Here is a 16,223-nt window from a genome sequence, read left to right as displayed (position 1 = left end):
GTTTACATATGTGTAATAAATGTCATTTTGTTCTTTCTACAAATTTATATCATTTATTTTTATTCTAACATTTGAACTACACATAATCCTCTCAAAAGAAATAAAACAGAAAGGAATATACATATTCAATTCAATATTTTTTATTTTATTTTTTTATTTTTTTACTTGTTTATTTATATGTTCGATGATCTATTTATTAGCGAAAATATATTTTTTTATTTATTGAATTATGAAATTGTTATTCAACGCATTAACATAGAAACTAGTAGTAAAAAATGACTAATGAAGAATGCTATAAATATGATTATCTTAATTAACTATTGTTAACATTGTTAGCTTTAAAAATGATCAGATTATTTAAGTATAATTTACAGATATATGACAAAAGCAACAGATAGAAATATTTAATGTATGATAATTAATTGATTTGGTTATATAAAATATTACAAAATACTTTTATTTAATATAAATAAATTGTTTATTTCTCAAAATTGTTATGTTCATCAAAAATTAAAATTAAGATCTTTGCACTTCATATGAGATGAAATTATACATTTTTGGAATGAGAAAAGTAAACAAAACATGTTTTTATTATAAAGAAAAAGAGTTGAATGACAGATGACATTGATTACAGTTTCAATTCACGTTATGTCCATGTTTTGAATAAATTCAAAATCTATGTCCAGTATCATTTTACTGCTAATGAAAGCTTAGTTATATCAAGTTATTTCAAGAATATTAATATTAATATGACTAAACGTTTTCAAAGTCCGAAATATGGTATTTTTATATAATCTCTTACATAATTGCCCAGTCCGTTAAATATGTCAAATCATCGAAATATTCGATGAGATATCGAAGGAAAGGTTTATTTCTTCTTCAAAACTTTTATTTGAAATATTTTTTTATAAAACCAATTATGATATGAAATCAAATATGTTTATAAAACCAATATGATTGAAGATATTTGGCCATATAGTTTAAAATGAGACATCCTATATATTATGTTGGCACTACTAGCAGTTATAAAATCTGGAACTCTAATCATGAAATAATTGTGTATGTGTACTAAAATATATGTATTAGGTTGGAAACTATGAAACGGGCGTTGAATGAAAATAAAAACTAAACAAAGTTTCATAGTTTCTAATCTAATACTTATAATATATTACATAATGTATTAGGTTGGAAACTATGAAACGGGCGTTGAAAATAAACTAAACAAAAGCGCCCGTTTCATAGTTTCCAACATAATGTAAAAGTAACTTGCAAATGAAAAATTCTTTAATATATTAGTCTTGATAATAAGAAGTCCAATGTGCGTTTTTGTCGTGTATGATATAAGAAATGGTTGTTTCTATGCATTTCAAGAAAAAAATTTTACATTGCAATAATAACAGTTGAAAAAATCTAAAATAAGCAAAAATAAATATATAATGTCGCAAGAAAATATTTTAAACGCACCAATTATTTTTTATTTTTAAAGTTTTTCTATATATATATATATATACAGAAAATGTTTGTTATCAGTATTTTTACAAAGTACGTATATTATTCGTCATTACCAAATGTAAATTAATGCAACAGAACATTGATACGTTCTTAATTGTGAATACAATATATTTATATTCAAGGCCAACGCATTAAAATATATTCAAGGCCAACGCATTAAAATATATTTGTATTGCAAACATGTATAGAATAGAGCTTAATATTATGTAATATTTTAATCTATTCGTATATCTTGATCCTAAAGTCATTTCTATTCTGTATTTCATATAATCTTTACTCTTTTTAAATATAAATGCAGAGCTTATACTTTCGATATAACAAAATATGTAACATCATTATTTCTGAAATTATTTGAGACATCTATGAATACATTGAAATCTTAAAGCTGTTCATCAACCTTGGTTTTTTTTACACCATCAATGAGAACAAGCGTAATTCTCGACCGATTTTGACGAACGAGGTCTCATTTTAAAGATGAAGGTTTAATCTACGGCGCTTTTTTGGAAGATTTTTGAAAAAGCTTTATTTTTTTTTTAAATAATCGTATTAAAAAATAGTATTTTTCAAGAATGGCTTATGCACAAATAAAAAGCTTTTTAAAAAGGCCACTGTTCATTAAAAGTTCATCAAAATTAATCGAAACTTATTTCTGTTCTCCTTGAGAACACAAATACTGTTTTCGACAGTTTTCGCGAAGAAAACGTTTACTACTGTGGCGCCCTTCGAAATTTGCGGTAAAAGAGATGAAGCTCGTACCCCCACTACTGATTTTCATATCACACTTGAATGATGTATGTTTATGCCCGCGAAGTAACGATTGTCTGCTTGGTTGTTTGTGTAAATAGCTGATACTCATATTTTTTAAATATTACAAACGCAAAGAAATGGTTTTCATGAAGCTCGCACGGAAAAGCTATGGTAACAAACTCGATCATTTTAATGAGTTTTGGCCGGATGATTCTATAGCAAAAATAAATAAATACGTATCCAATCGTTTATGCCAAGGGATCTGGATTTCTAAAATATTGTTAAATTTTTGAAAAATTTGTAGTACCTTTCAGATTTTATAGACTAAAAAGATAAAGATTTTATAAGTAATGTGTAGTATATTGGGAAGCATCTAGATTCGTAATACAGGAAATCATAAGTTCTTAAGGCTAAACGATTCCGATGTTTTTTTTTTATTGTATCAATGTAAACGAAAATAATAAATTAATTCACTCTGTTTTCCTTATTTATGATAATTTAGGTGTTATTATCCAAAAAATTATCCAATCTCATATTTATTTTTTCTACTGATGGCTGATGTGAATTTCATGGTGATCTGTGCAGATAGGATACAACAGTAATATAATTTTATTCGCTGACAAATGCATATAACGTATATATACATTTGTCGATTATTTGTTCAAAATTAATAATTAGTGAACATATATATTATATATTATTTTTAATAAAGATCGAAACACGAATTCTTTTCCACATTATCTATGAGATTTCTTTTTTAGCGCTACTTTTTTGTAGTTTCCTCTGAAGGAGTTTACTTCATATTATTACTATACTACTACTATTACTATAATAATAATGTGTAATGTAATAATATAGTAATAATAATGTGTAATGTAATAAAATCAGTAATAATAAGAAGAAACAGAAGAATTTACTTATATTATATGCATTGTGACGCATATGATGACGATAATTTATTATAACAAAAAAAAGGAAAAGTATATCGTTTTTCATGGTGGTTTGACGCACGAATTCTCGACAAATTGTGTTCTTGATAATTTCGACACATGACCGCTTATCTAATACAAACGACATATGAAAAAAAATACAAAATGTTTCTTTTGTTTTTGTCCACTATTGTTTCTTTTTGTCTTACTATCTTATTATCGTAATGCATTTGTTTTCACATTGTTTCTTACTCATGATTAATCGAAGTTAATTTTCTTTACTATTAAAAATAATATAAAATATATTAAATAATATCTAGATGTATATAAATAATATTTAAGTACATTTTTATTATTATTATTATATTATATTATATTATATTATATTATTATTATTAGTAGTAATAGTAGTAATAGTCGAAATTGTATAGAATGGACTAGTAGTCCTACAGGAGCAACTACGTAAGAAAAAAAGCGTTAGAATTTCTACTTCATAAGTAGTGTAGGAAATGAATTCATGTTTTAATTTGTATTAAAATAATATAATATATAAATATTCATTAATTATTTTTAAGAAAATATTGGACAAATTCTTATTTTTGCCGCAGATTTATATACTAATTCTTATATGTTTCATTTCATATAAGAATTATTCATATTCAATTATATTTATTTTCTATGCATTTATCGTAAACAAATGTGTACCAACATCGTATCCAACATGGATTACTGCAATTCATACTATCATCAAAGAAAGATATGCATCTGAAAGATTGAAAAGTGTGTCATAGCCTACTAACTTACTTACTCTACCCACACAAAACCAATTATTATGTCGCACGAGAGGGGAATAACTAAACAATGTATAAATAAGATTATACATTGATATAATAGAAGCATGGTGGGGACAGCGTTTCCCACTTGTATTCGTAGTTTATATTTTGTCCATACTTGTCGCTGAAGTCATACACGCTTTGAACAAAAAGTAGTGAAAAGCCTTAACGTATCATATAAAAATCTAAATGTATATATTTGTGTATGCATTTGTTATGTATATGTCACTTATCGTTTAGATTGTTTTATAGTTGAACTTAAAATTTATAGCAATTAAATTAAACCGATTAAAAAATTTATACAGAATTGTATATTTTTAATGGAGTTAAAATAAATCAAAATTGCACGGACCCCTTTCATAGAAAATTAAAACAGAGACTTAGTTTACGGGTTGATACTTATACAGTAATTTTTTTGATAAAAGAAAACTATAAAATTATAAAAAACTATAAAATAAATTACCTTTTTAGTATCGATTTTGTTACCCCTACTGTCCTTTTACACTTCTGTGGTGCTATCTAGTGGAAAAATGCAAAAGTATTTCTGTAGATTATAGAATTATCGACAAGAGAGTAAATTTTGTACCTAGGACCGTAATAGTGTTATCTATCGACAATAAAAACAAGCTTTTAGCATAGATAAATAGTAAAAAGGGTACAGTAAAATATTGTTATATCGGTAATGTATTAGAGTTCATTAGTTTTAATCAGTTACAATTTTCCAATCGAATTATTAAATGTTGATTACAAAAAGGTAATATTTTTTACAAAGAAATTTAAATCTTTTCGACAATTCATATATTTATATAAAATTTGTAATAGTATTATATAATTTATAATACTATTATATATAATTATATAATTATATCCAATATTCTTATGTATTTATACTTCTGTGAAATCCAATCTTGACTTCACACGGATAATGCACACTTTCATGCTGTAATGGTTGCATCATTTTTGAACTGTGTATAGAGTTTACCGTAAAGGTGAAAAAATGCAGTTTAAGGCTCGTAAATGTTTCCTTTCTTTTTTGTAAAATATATTTCTGACTTCGCGAATTTGTTCTGATATGATCGATAAATATTTGTTTAAAAGAAAATTAAGTGTATATGTATTTACAGATGTTTCAATGAATGATATACGAGAAACTCAGTTATTAAATTTTCTCTTCCAGGTAATTATATCCTATTATAATTAAAAAAAAATTAATCGAACTAATTATTATATTAATTAAATATGAGACATTTTAATTAAATTAATTGCTATATTAATGGAAGATGAGGCATTAATTAAATAAATTATCACATTAACTAAATATAAGACATTTTAATTACATTAATTATCATTTTACTTAAAGACGAGAAATTAATTATTTATTCCATTTATTAAATTAATTATTTTGTTAATTAAATACAAGAAATTTTAATTTAACAATAGGACTTCTTATATAACAAAATCTAACATAAAGAAACTTTCGAAATAAGAATTATGGGAATAGTATTGACTTTTTCCAAATTATTTCCATAAATTTTCTTTTGATATCCTCGGAAGAACAAATTTAGCTTTGAAATGCTTTAAAAACGGCTATCTGCATGACAATTTTCTTGAAATTGCTTAAAATTTCAAATTGTTCTATTTCCTATAAAGAATTTTTTTTGTAGGGGCAATAAAACATCTAGAGAAACATAAAAATTTAATTACTAATTTAGGTGATGATCGAATCCTTAGAGACATATCTTTATGCTCTTAGAATATTATTTATGTGAATATAATATCTTTGTTACAGAAACATGACGTACGTGGAACATTTATAATAATATTATTGTAACTCAAAATTACGATATAGAACAGGATGAAGAACTGATTATAAATCATTCAACGTAATTAATCATAGCTAATTATGATTTTTATTCGCAAGAGATTAATAAATGCATTACACATCTTTAAAAAAGGAAGAGACATTATTACATATATTTGACTTCCGATCGGTAGTAGTACTAATCATAGGTAGCTTTCTATGTCAGATAATTACCGATCAACAGTCACCTTTAAGCTTTAAGCGATGCAACCAGAGTATATAAATAAGCGTTCAAATAAAACACACGCAGAATCAAAAGTAACATCGGCCTGATCATTTAATTAATTTGTATTCTGATCGGTAGTCGTTAATAGTGCATTAATTTCAATTGAAGATTATGTAAATCGTATTGCAATCAATACATTATTTATAACAAATTCGTTATTATACATCGTCAGTATACGTAATTGGTAAGTAATATGTGTATTTATATAAATCATTATAAATAAATCCCTTTTACACAACGAACATATTTTTATATAATACTTCTAACTAATGAATGTAAGTATTATATATATATTATATTTCTATTATATATTATATATTATATTTATATATATATTATATATTATATATATTATATTTCTATCTATCGACCGTTTAATAGTCCATGATATCTAACAGTATACTTTGTTTTTTTAGATTACTAGAGCTTCGAACAGAGTGACATTACGAAAGAATTTCCTGATAAATCAGTACAAACAACGATCTAATTCTACTCTATACTTCTTGATATAAGTCTGATAAAGATCTCTTCCAATAAATTTTATAAAAATTCTTTGTCTATCGCCGAAATGAAATTGACCATTATATTGCGAACGATGAACTTTGTTAAAGCAACACGCCGAGTTCAACGGCGATTAAACGTTAGAAATGGTAAGATTATTAGATAAGGAAACAATTACTTACAACTCGAGCAAAATATAAATATCACGATAACGTGAAACGATAATGCAAATGCTTCTTTTCTAGTGACCGGCCAAATATCGTATGTGCTGTTTTTAATAAACTTTCGTCACAATGTGATTGATTATAATCTAAGAATTTAATCAATCATTCGATATTTACTTTACATCTTGAATAAATAAAATGTCATTCTTTATCGTAACAGGATTAATCGTAAGATGTAAACAAGTATATAATGAGAATAAGTCGAAAAGTTTCCCACTATCAAGACAAGGCTATTCTCTGTTTTTATTCAAGATTATCTCATGTTAGATATTAACATTATTCTTTGATCTGAAGATTATATGATTGTATTAACTGACTTTGCGATATGTACAGGGTGTCTTAGAACAAGTGGGAAATATTTGATGGGTATTTCAGCACGTTTAAACAAAAAAAGAAAATTTCATATAAACGTATATCCTGTTTGACTTGTTGATTTTGATTGTTTTCGAGTTACAGCGGATTTGATTTTAATCGTAATAATCAATGATTCTTTTATAATTCTATCAATGGCTCTCTTACTTTCTCCGTATGTTTAGATGTTGCTCGGATTTGTTTGAAATTTTCTTCAATTCTTTCACAAAGAGTTTTAATACTGTCAATTAGCTTTTTGTATACAATAGATCTATATAACAAAAGAAGTATTGTAATATTAAATTTGCAATAAGTCGGAAACAAAGTTAAATAGTATATATATTTATATGAATTCTTTTTGAATTGTTTTGATTTTTTTAAGAGCTGAAACTACCCCTCAAATATTTCCCAGTTATTCTGGGCACTCTGTACACACACATATATATATATATATATATATATATATATATGTTTGTATATACAATATTGAGAAGGTATTAAGTAAGGAATTAAATATTATCGTAGGTTATTACTCAAAGTTCTCTTATCGCTCATTATTGCTCTACTATTTATTCAACTCGATATAATCAACTAGATGCATATGGTTTAAAAATATGTAACTACATCTAATCTCAATGGCTTACAATTAGATATGTATGTATAGTATTGTGAAATATCTGTCAAATGAAGCTTGATTTACGTTTTCAAGGATATGGCCACCTCATCTATGACGTACTTTGTCCGATCGGTACACGTTTAGAATGTATTTAAATCACTATGTTCAACCACGAATTATAGTACGTTTTATTACGATACTAAAGTACGTGTCACTTTATATGAAACGTGCGGTGTTAAAGCTCACACACAAGCTCGTGCGTTATCTCTTTGATGATTATATAAACAAAAAAATATATAGTGCATCTCGACGGTCGAGGGAGCGATGAGGATGAGAAGTCGAAGAAGACTCGGAAGAGGAGATTTACTTGTAAATAACGCAATCGTGCGGTGGTCGTCATTCTTTCATATTCTCCGTCGATTCAAAATCAAACTTTAGACAGTTTTATCTATGACTAAGATATATTTCAATTTTTAACAGTTCTTTAATAAAAGTGTAGGATAAGACAGTCAGTGCCGGAAATAATCAGTGACTAAACAGAGACTTCCAATTTTATTTATTTTCGATATTTTTGGTTTTATTCTCAGTAAGCGATCAACATTCTGCTGGGATTGAAGAAAAAAAGAAGAAGATCGATAAGATGTTTAAAATTGGTTTTTTTGGTGCAGGAAAAATGGCTCAAGCATTGGCCAAGGGTTTTATTAGAGCTGGTAAATATCATTTTCTCTTTAATTGGAATTCTTTTAATAATAATAATAATTGTATTAATAGGTTTAAGTAAAGGTGATATGATACTTGCTAGTTGTCTTCCGAATGATGTAGGCAGTATCGAAAATTTCAAGGTATTTGATATTTTTCTTTTTTCTGTTTTCTTTTTTTTTTTAATGTTTAATATAATATCATAGAAACGAAATACGTAAGAATTATGGACATGTACAGTTATGTATGTTATTATTCACGAACCAATGTCCATTACAATCGCTTATCACAAACTTGGCTGCGATAAACACTTCAATTCATGCAAAATATTATGTTCATTTATTATTTATATAGTGTGTTTCATTTAAGATAAGTCTAATTATCTTCTCTATATGTAATAATACAAGAAACATTTCTTACGTAATTTAAATCTTTTCAAAAGACGAATCAAACGGAAGAAAATTATTTTTTATAAATGTCATTTTTTTCAAGACAATCCATGTTTTTTTTTTACATTTTTTTGTTGTATATTATAGCTAACATTACCGTGGATTCATCTATGTTTAATAATATGATTTTGAAATGACCTTGGATTTCAGAATTGTAAAATTAGTGTGGAATTTATTTTCAGTGATATATCAGGTTTCATCTCACACCTCTTGATTTTTTTTGTGAGGAACATTTAAATAATGACTTATAACGACAGAAAATATGAAAGAATGAATACATTAAAAGACGTGTTTATGTAAGTGACCTTGACAAAAATCATTAAAAAATGACATTTATCTTTTGAAATCATTTAAATTACATAAGAACTATTTTTCGTATTATCACAGACAGAGGAGATATTTAGGTAATCTGTTTTAAGTAAAACATCCTGTATAAAGAGATACAGTTCTAATGCGCGCAATTAAGAACATATTTATAATTCTTAAGATTCTCTAAATCATCAATATTTATTTACTTAGTCTTTTATCTAATCTAACTTTCTTATATCCAAGCTAAAAATAATTTATTATTGTAGGATATAGGATCAAAAACTGTATTCAATAATTCAGCTATAATCGATCACGGCGAAATTTTAATTTTAGCCGTGAAGCCGCAAGTAGTACCGATAATATTACCAGAATTAAAGAATTGTTCAAAGTTATTACTTTCTATAGCTATGGGCATTCCAACCTCGAAATTAGAAAAGGTAAAGAGAGATCATTACTGATTAACGAAAGATTAATTGATACCATAGATATTAAATAAAAAAATTTGCACAAATAAAGGCTTTGCCAAGCGGAACTCCAGTGATACGAGTAATGCCTAATACACCTGCTCTCGTTGGTTGTGGTGCTACAGTATTTAGTCGTGGTACACATGCAGGGGATAAAGAGGCAGAAATTGTTAAGAAATTATTTTCCGCTGTCGGTTTTTGCGAGGAAGTATCCGAGAACATGATAGATCCAGTCACTGCTTTAGCCGGATCTGGTCCAGCATATGTAAGTCACAATATTAGAATTGCAATGAGACTCGTAATAAACAGATAGGTGTATTATGTGTTAACGTATACGATAGGTATTCATGATGATTGAAGCTCTGGCAGATGGTGCTGTAAAAATGGGGTTAATGAGAGATCTAGCATATAAACTAGCGGCTCAGACTGTCCTTGGTGCTGGTACTATGGTTCGTGAAACAAACATTCATCCGGGTCAGCTCAAAGATGACGTAGCCTCACCTGCAGGTTTGAAAATTTGATTGAATTAAAATAATTGATATCATATTTCGATCAAAATACTCACGATAAATTAATAATCGTTTAAAATCTATAATACCAAATTGTTTTATATCGTTTTTGTAGGATCCACAATAACAGCAATTCATCAGTTAGAGAAACATGGATTAAGGGCTGCACTTATTGGTGCCATAGAAGCGGCGACGCATCGATGTAAAGAAATTAACTTAATTTTGGAGAAGGCAAAATAGTAATTGAGTTAAATTACTAAGCAATATTAGAAAATTGAGAACCAAGAAATATATACAATCGAGATGTATAGATAAATCTTGTAACTCTTTTTAAGGATTTATCAAAGTTTTAACATTTATAGTTATGAAGTCCTTTTACTCTGTGAACTCTTACAATTAAAAATTTTGTACAATTGGCATTTTTCAACACTTTTGAACACTTTTTACAATTGAACGACTTTTATTATTTCTATTAAAAATTGGTTGTTAAGTTCTCTTCTAATTTTTCTTTGTATGCACTTTGATTATTTATATATAGTTCATATTAATGTAGAACGACTTTTTCCTATAAATAATTGTGCATAGGCGACTAAATACTACATTTATGAAAAAAAAACCCATTTTAGTGAATTTTTCCTAAATAAAGTTTATTTTAACAATTATTTTGACTATCAACTCGCACAAATATAAAATTACCAAATATTCATATATGAATATATGAAATATTATTTTCATGATTACGTCTGTTATAATGTGTCAGATTATATTTTATTTAATTGTATTCATTGACATTCTCTTATACAAGTTAATATAATAACATAATATAAATAAAATTATATACAATTTTATATAATTGTTATGAGAACTATACAGAAAAAATAGACTGCGATCTTTTATAATAAAAGAAGTTTTATTGAGATCATAATATTAAATAAACGAATCTCTTTGGAAGAATAATATATTACTTTCATGGTATCGCATCCAAAGCATCCACTTTTGAAAACAGTATATTATTATGATTTCATTAATATATGTTTATAGATATTTTATTATAGATAATAAATATACAACTATTATATTTGATAACAAGTGGATTTTAGTTACTTAGACATTTTATGTAACAAATATATAATACTTTCCTTACAATATTGTTTACAATTATTATAATTTTATAATTATAGTAAGGCCAATAATTACATATAATTAAGGCCAATTAAAAAAAGAAAAAATAAACTAATAGATCATTTTACTTATTTAATAATAGAGTATAAATTTTATTTGATGTTGCAGGCACGTATTTATTATATTATTTACATTTATTTACATGTATTTTGATTTATTTTGGAAGAGATCTAATATTTGTTACATTGGCAGTATTTGAAGTATTTACTATTACTCTTTTTTTAAATTGGTAAAAAAATAAATTTGTTAACAATTTTTTTTCTTAAAATATTTTCGTATGTGATCTTTTTAATGAATTTGTTGCATTATAATAATAAGAGAAGAATGAAATGTTTTTTTTAAAGTAAAAAACATTTTATTATATAAAACATATAAATCTTAATTATCTATTTTCGTTTTACTATCAGTAATATCAGGAATAAATTTTTTATCTTTTGTTTTGGTACGTTTAAAACATAGATCAAATTCTGTTTTAAACATTTCTCTGTAATAACTTTCTTTTACAATATCACTTTCTGGAACACCTTCTTCCTGACACTTTAAAACATATGATTTATGCATTGTAGCAATACTCAATCTAGAATCTAGATAACTTTTTTCATTTCCGTCCTTAGGATTTATTGATCTTTCTATTGGGAATGATTTGATATGTTCACGAATTCTTTCTTTAACAGCTTCACTTTTTTTTGTCTTTGGCGTATGTCTTCCTCTTTGATCAGGTCCAATAATACCACCAGGAGAAGATCTTTTTTTATCCATTGCATGTCGTACGAATTTTTCAGATACCGAGAATGTACTTAAAAACATACATTTACAAACTGTTATAAAATCACCTTTTAAAAGTAGGGAGTAGGTAAATGTAACTTGTCTACGTTCTTCTGCTTTAATAGTTCCACGACAACGAGTTCTTTGTTTAGGTGATTCTTTTACAGAAAGTGCAATGTATTGCTTTCTTTGTTCCCATGTACATGTTTTCCAAAATACTTTATGCAATTCTTCTCGTGCTTGTTCGTCTATTTTTTTACTGCAATGCATACGACAATTGCATGGTGGTCCCATTGTTTTAGCTGGCACTATCTTTCCTACGCATGATAAAAAACTTATCAATTCTCTTGTACATTATAATTTATAATATCAATTATGTATAATTACCTCCAACTCCAACATACTGTTCTCCTCTTAATCTCGCATTCTTTTTAATATTTACTTTCCATCTTTCTGGGTGTTTAGCTCGTTGTATATTATTTTTATTCCTTTTTTCTGTTTTCGATTCTTTAGATTTCATAGGCTTTTTATTGTTATGTTCTAGGTCTTGTACAACATGTGAAGGTGATGGTATATCATCTAAAATACGTTTCATTACAAATGAATGTAAAATGATTATATAAAATTTATAATATTCTGTAATTATATCAATCTTAAAATATTTTATACTCAGTAATGGAAAGGTTGTTGTAGATGACATCTCTTGGTGTTCTGACAGTAGATCTATTGAGGTAATAGGAGAATTTTTCCACCATTGTGCATTGCTTGTTGTCTCAGTAAAATTAGCAGATTGAACTAATTCAAACAAAAATTTGTAATACAAAATAAAATAAATCTATTAAGATAGACATAGAGATATTTGTATATGTATATATATTATTTTCATATTTACAATAAGACGATTGGGTTTGTGGTTGTTGTTGGTTTAATTCCACTTGCTTATTATTCTCAAACCATTCCATTTCCTTTCTTGTGAGAGGCTCTGCTAATGGATCTATTTGTGCTAAGTTTTGATCTATTGTATCTTCCATTGTTTAAAATAATGCACATTTAAAATTGTTTGTAGACATCATATAAAAACATTCTAACCTGTTTTATTTAATGTAATTCATTCTTTCATATCTCTTAATTTTTATTGAAGACTTCATTTTTTATCAAAATTAAATTCAGAGATATAAATAAATGGAGGAAACTGTAATGTTATCCTTTCTCTTTTACTATTATTTAATTACATTTTAGGTTATGTTTTATTGAATTATGTTTTAAATTGCATTATAGCGATAATCAGGATATTTCTTTAAATCTTCTAAATACAGTAGTTTTTTGTGCCATTGTACTGATTACAAAGTAAATTAATACGAATCTACATGCAAAAAGAATATCGTATATCACATATACAACTTCTATATATAAACGTCATTTATATTAACGAAGACTATTCATTTTAACATTGAAAATCTAATTTAGATTCATTTCCAGGTAATATAATTAGATCTATTTTATTTCATAAACAGAAATGTAAATTCTAGTAGAAATAAAATTTTGTTTTTTCTTGTCTTTCTAATTTAATGTATAATTAGCATTAGATGCTAATCGAGGTCGTATGAATTTAATTTATCCTTGATCGTTTGAATTATATATTACCTTGCATCTTTTAATTATACAATTTATTATATAAATAAAATTAGATTTAAAAATAATAAATATCATTAGTATTCTTAAAATAATAAATATCATGAGTTTGAAAATATGTATATTTACAAGATTATTTAGAAAATAATTCATAGCATTGTCGTTAGTTGATGTGCCGCTAGAGGAGCGAAGTGATCTTGCTCAAAAATTCGATAATATTCGGCAGTACTCGAGAGTCTTCGAACGAAATGGTATGGGATTGTATGTTCTCCGTTAATTTGCCTTCGCACTTGTTAATATTGTGCTTTCGTATACATTTTATTTCTATTCTTTATCTAATATATTGCTTTTTAACAAAGTTTTGTACAATGATCATAATTTAACTATACATTTTGAATTCGTTTCATTCTGCAGTTGATTTTTGTGAGATTAAATTTGTCAATATATTACAATCAAAAACCAAATTATTCAATAATACTATTTTCATCAATAATATTTCTTTTAAGTTATCAACAGTAATAACACAACTTGCGATTTGTTTTTGTCTGATTCATCGATTTTTATTTGTCCTTAGATCGTTAGCATCGACAAATTTAATATGGCGCTTCTTTTATTTTTTAAAACAACTTTTCATGGAATAATTTGTTAGTATTTATAGTATTAACATTATTAGTATTAACATTATTTTAAGGAAAACCTTAAGATAAATTGTTTTAGTATTAGCTTATATATTATTGAATAGAGAGAAAAAATGAATGTATTATCGTAAAGAATTTTTAAATGAATTTAAAGAATTAAATTTTTTCGATAGGAATTTGTTTGTAGCCATCTTCGAATTGAAATGCACATCGGTAATATACCGTTTGGTGGCATGTTTTTCTTTTTCTACATTGTTCTCAATCGGTATAAGATCAATGTAGATGTCTCCGTTCGTGCGTGTCACACGTTGTTTCTTTTTTTCAGAACGATGAACAGTGCGTGTAAACAAAGCTTCATCAAGTTACGACGAATCGTTTTACAAAGGTGACGTAATCAAGAGTTGACTCATGTCTGTCCAATCTGAAGATCGTCGCGAGTTCGACGTCGAGCAGCGCCTTGGAACAAAAGCTAATTGACATTTTATAATAACCTACATCTCCGGTGAGTATTTTTTAGGTTATCACTTTCGTTTTTGCATCTTTACGAATTAAGATACCAATTTAGTATGTTCCGAGACAATTGTCACATAATTAGTACTATTGTTTTCTTTTTAATCAACATGGTTTATAAGTTAGACGATTTATCATTGTTTAAAGTCGACGAGTTATCGAATTGATCAGCTGTTCGAGAAAACGTCGTACCTATCCTTCCCTTGATGAAACGCTATACATATACTCGTCGAACCCTGTACTTCGAATTTATTTTTATAATTTTTTTTTCAAGTAGAAAGTATATATATCATTTTCTATACAATTGAATTATTAATATTATTTGAGAAAATGATACCAATTTTTATATATTTGTTATTTTTTAAATAATAATGGTCAAAATAAGACGAGAATATCCTTAGTCTTTTCTTAATTCGTGATGTAGTACGTGACGATGTATGAATTTTGTTGTAATACGATACGATAGTCGAATAAAATTTAAAAAAGCAAATAAGTAAAATTTGATGAATATTTGTGAAATATTATAGAAAAAATTCGTAAAATTTGAAACCATTAAGAATCAAAAGAAGTACTTAATACCGCAAGAGAGAGAGGGAGAGAGAGGGAGAGAGGGAGAGAGAGGGAGAGAGGGAGAGAGAGAGAGAGAGAGAGGGAGAGAGAGAGTGAGAACGCGCTCATATAGTACGCTCAATATAACTTTTACATTTATATTCAAGGACAATGACTGAAAAAAGTTTTGATTCTTTAGAAATCATGCTAGTTTTCTCTTTCAAATAATATCTATTCGATAAATCTTGATTATAAAGTATATATAAAAGAATAGTATTACTTTATTTATTTTTGTTTATATAAGAATTTTGTCGTGTGTTAAATGCAAGATGCAATAAATTAATAAGAATAATCTAATTTGACATATATTGATTAAATTTCCTCGTCTTCATAACTCCTTCGATAGCTCAGTTGGTAGAGCGGTGGACTGTAGTTGGTATTAAACTTAAGAGAGACATCCATAGGTCGCTGGTTCAAATCCGGCTCGAAGGAAACTTTTTTTTTCTGAATACTCAAATATTTTTCATATATCATTCAAGTGATCAAGCGTTTTATTTATTCATAAACATTTTTAAATATTACTTGTATTTATTTTTTATAAAATCGATTATAGTCGATAAAATGCATATTTCACAAAATAATAATACTTAAAAAAAAAAAAAAATAAATAGTTTTAAAGAAAATAACTACGATACTTCCCTATTTTCACATATTTAT

The 16,223-nt window shown here is 26.5% G+C and overlaps 3 protein-coding genes, 1 long non-coding RNA gene and 1 other non-coding gene across 7 annotated transcripts in view; 4 read left to right on the top strand and 1 right to left on the bottom strand.

Annotated features, from left to right (window-relative positions):
* Positions 1 to 415: 415 nt before the first annotated feature.
* Positions 416 to 2,984, top strand: LOC124955011. The gene is made up of 2 exons (XR_007102734.1): positions 416 to 2,430; positions 2,762 to 2,984. It is a non-coding gene; the product is annotated as an uncharacterized LOC124955011 (long non-coding RNA).
* Positions 2,985 to 6,107: 3,123 nt separating this feature from the next.
* On the top strand, positions 6,108 to 10,892 carry LOC124954967 (pyrroline-5-carboxylate reductase 1, mitochondrial). 3 transcript variants are annotated; one of them, XM_047508691.1, is made up of 8 exons: positions 6,108 to 6,292; positions 6,525 to 6,758; positions 8,388 to 8,510; positions 8,572 to 8,642; positions 9,524 to 9,694; positions 9,774 to 9,986; positions 10,063 to 10,228; positions 10,346 to 10,892. In XM_047508691.1, exons 2-8 carry the CDS (start codon positions 6,677 to 6,679, stop codon positions 10,468 to 10,470), a joined length of 951 nt encoding a protein of 316 aa, XP_047364647.1. In that variant the 5' UTR covers positions 6,108 to 6,292; positions 6,525 to 6,676; the 3' UTR covers positions 10,471 to 10,892. The 3 variants fall into 3 exon arrangements, with proteins under 3 accessions (XP_047364647.1, XP_047364638.1, XP_047364656.1); XM_047508682.1 differs by lacking the exons at positions 6,108 to 6,292; positions 6,525 to 6,758 and adding an exon at positions 6,956 to 7,095; XM_047508700.1 differs by lacking the exons at positions 6,108 to 6,292; positions 6,525 to 6,758 and adding an exon at positions 7,986 to 8,169.
* On the bottom strand, positions 10,889 to 13,777 carry LOC124954960. Its single transcript, XM_047508670.1, has 4 exons — positions 13,070 to 13,777; positions 12,847 to 12,972; positions 12,565 to 12,756; positions 10,889 to 12,494 (listed from the first exon to the last, which is right to left on the bottom strand). Exons 1-4 carry the CDS (start codon positions 13,206 to 13,208, stop codon positions 11,791 to 11,793), a joined length of 1,161 nt encoding a protein of 386 aa, XP_047364626.1. The 5' UTR covers positions 13,209 to 13,777; the 3' UTR covers positions 10,889 to 11,790.
* Positions 13,778 to 13,961: 184 nt separating this feature from the next.
* LOC124954999 (von Hippel-Lindau disease tumor suppressor) overlaps positions 13,962 to 16,223 on the top strand; it is a 75,041-nt gene continuing 72,779 nt past the window's right edge. The window contains exons 1-2 of the mRNA XM_047508759.1: positions 13,962 to 14,060; positions 14,773 to 14,949. The gene's annotated coding sequence lies outside the window, so the exon portion shown is untranslated. The remainder of the gene's footprint in view (positions 14,061 to 14,772; positions 14,950 to 16,223) is intronic.
* Positions 15,903 to 15,998, top strand: Trnay-gua. Its single transcript has 2 exons — positions 15,903 to 15,939; positions 15,963 to 15,998. It is a non-coding gene; the product is annotated as a tRNA-Tyr (tRNA).

This window comes from Vespa velutina, chromosome 1, assembly GCF_912470025.1.
Source record: "Vespa velutina chromosome 1, iVesVel2.1, whole genome shotgun sequence".
NCBI classification, from domain to species: Eukaryota; Metazoa; Arthropoda; class Insecta; order Hymenoptera; family Vespidae; genus Vespa; species Vespa velutina.
Note: the sequence above shows the minus strand (reverse complement) of the source record. Positions and strands in the feature narration are given on the sequence as shown.

Excerpts from the sequence above, each read along its gene's own strand:
- LOC124954967 (XM_047508682.1), top strand. The coding sequence starts at position 6,972 with ATGTCATTCTTTATCGTAACAGGATTAATCGTAAGATGTAAACAAGTA. Across the intron at positions 9,695-9,773 it reads CAACCTCGAAATTAGAAAAG|GCTTTGCCAAGCGGAACTCC; the intron begins GTAAAGAGAGAT and ends GCACAAATAAAG. Across the intron at positions 10,229-10,345 it reads TGACGTAGCCTCACCTGCAG|GATCCACAATAACAGCAATT; the intron begins GTTTGAAAATTT and ends TCGTTTTTGTAG.
- LOC124954960 (XM_047508670.1), bottom strand. The coding sequence starts at position 13,208 with ATGGAAGATACAATAGATCAAAACTTAGCACAAATAGATCCATTAGCA. Across the intron at positions 12,757-12,846 it reads AACAACCTTTCCATTACTGA|ATGATATACCATCACCTTCA; the intron begins GTATAAAATATT and ends AACGTATTTTAG. Across the intron at positions 12,495-12,564 it reads ACAGTATGTTGGAGTTGGAG|GAAAGATAGTGCCAGCTAAA; the intron begins GTAATTATACAT and ends TATCATGCGTAG.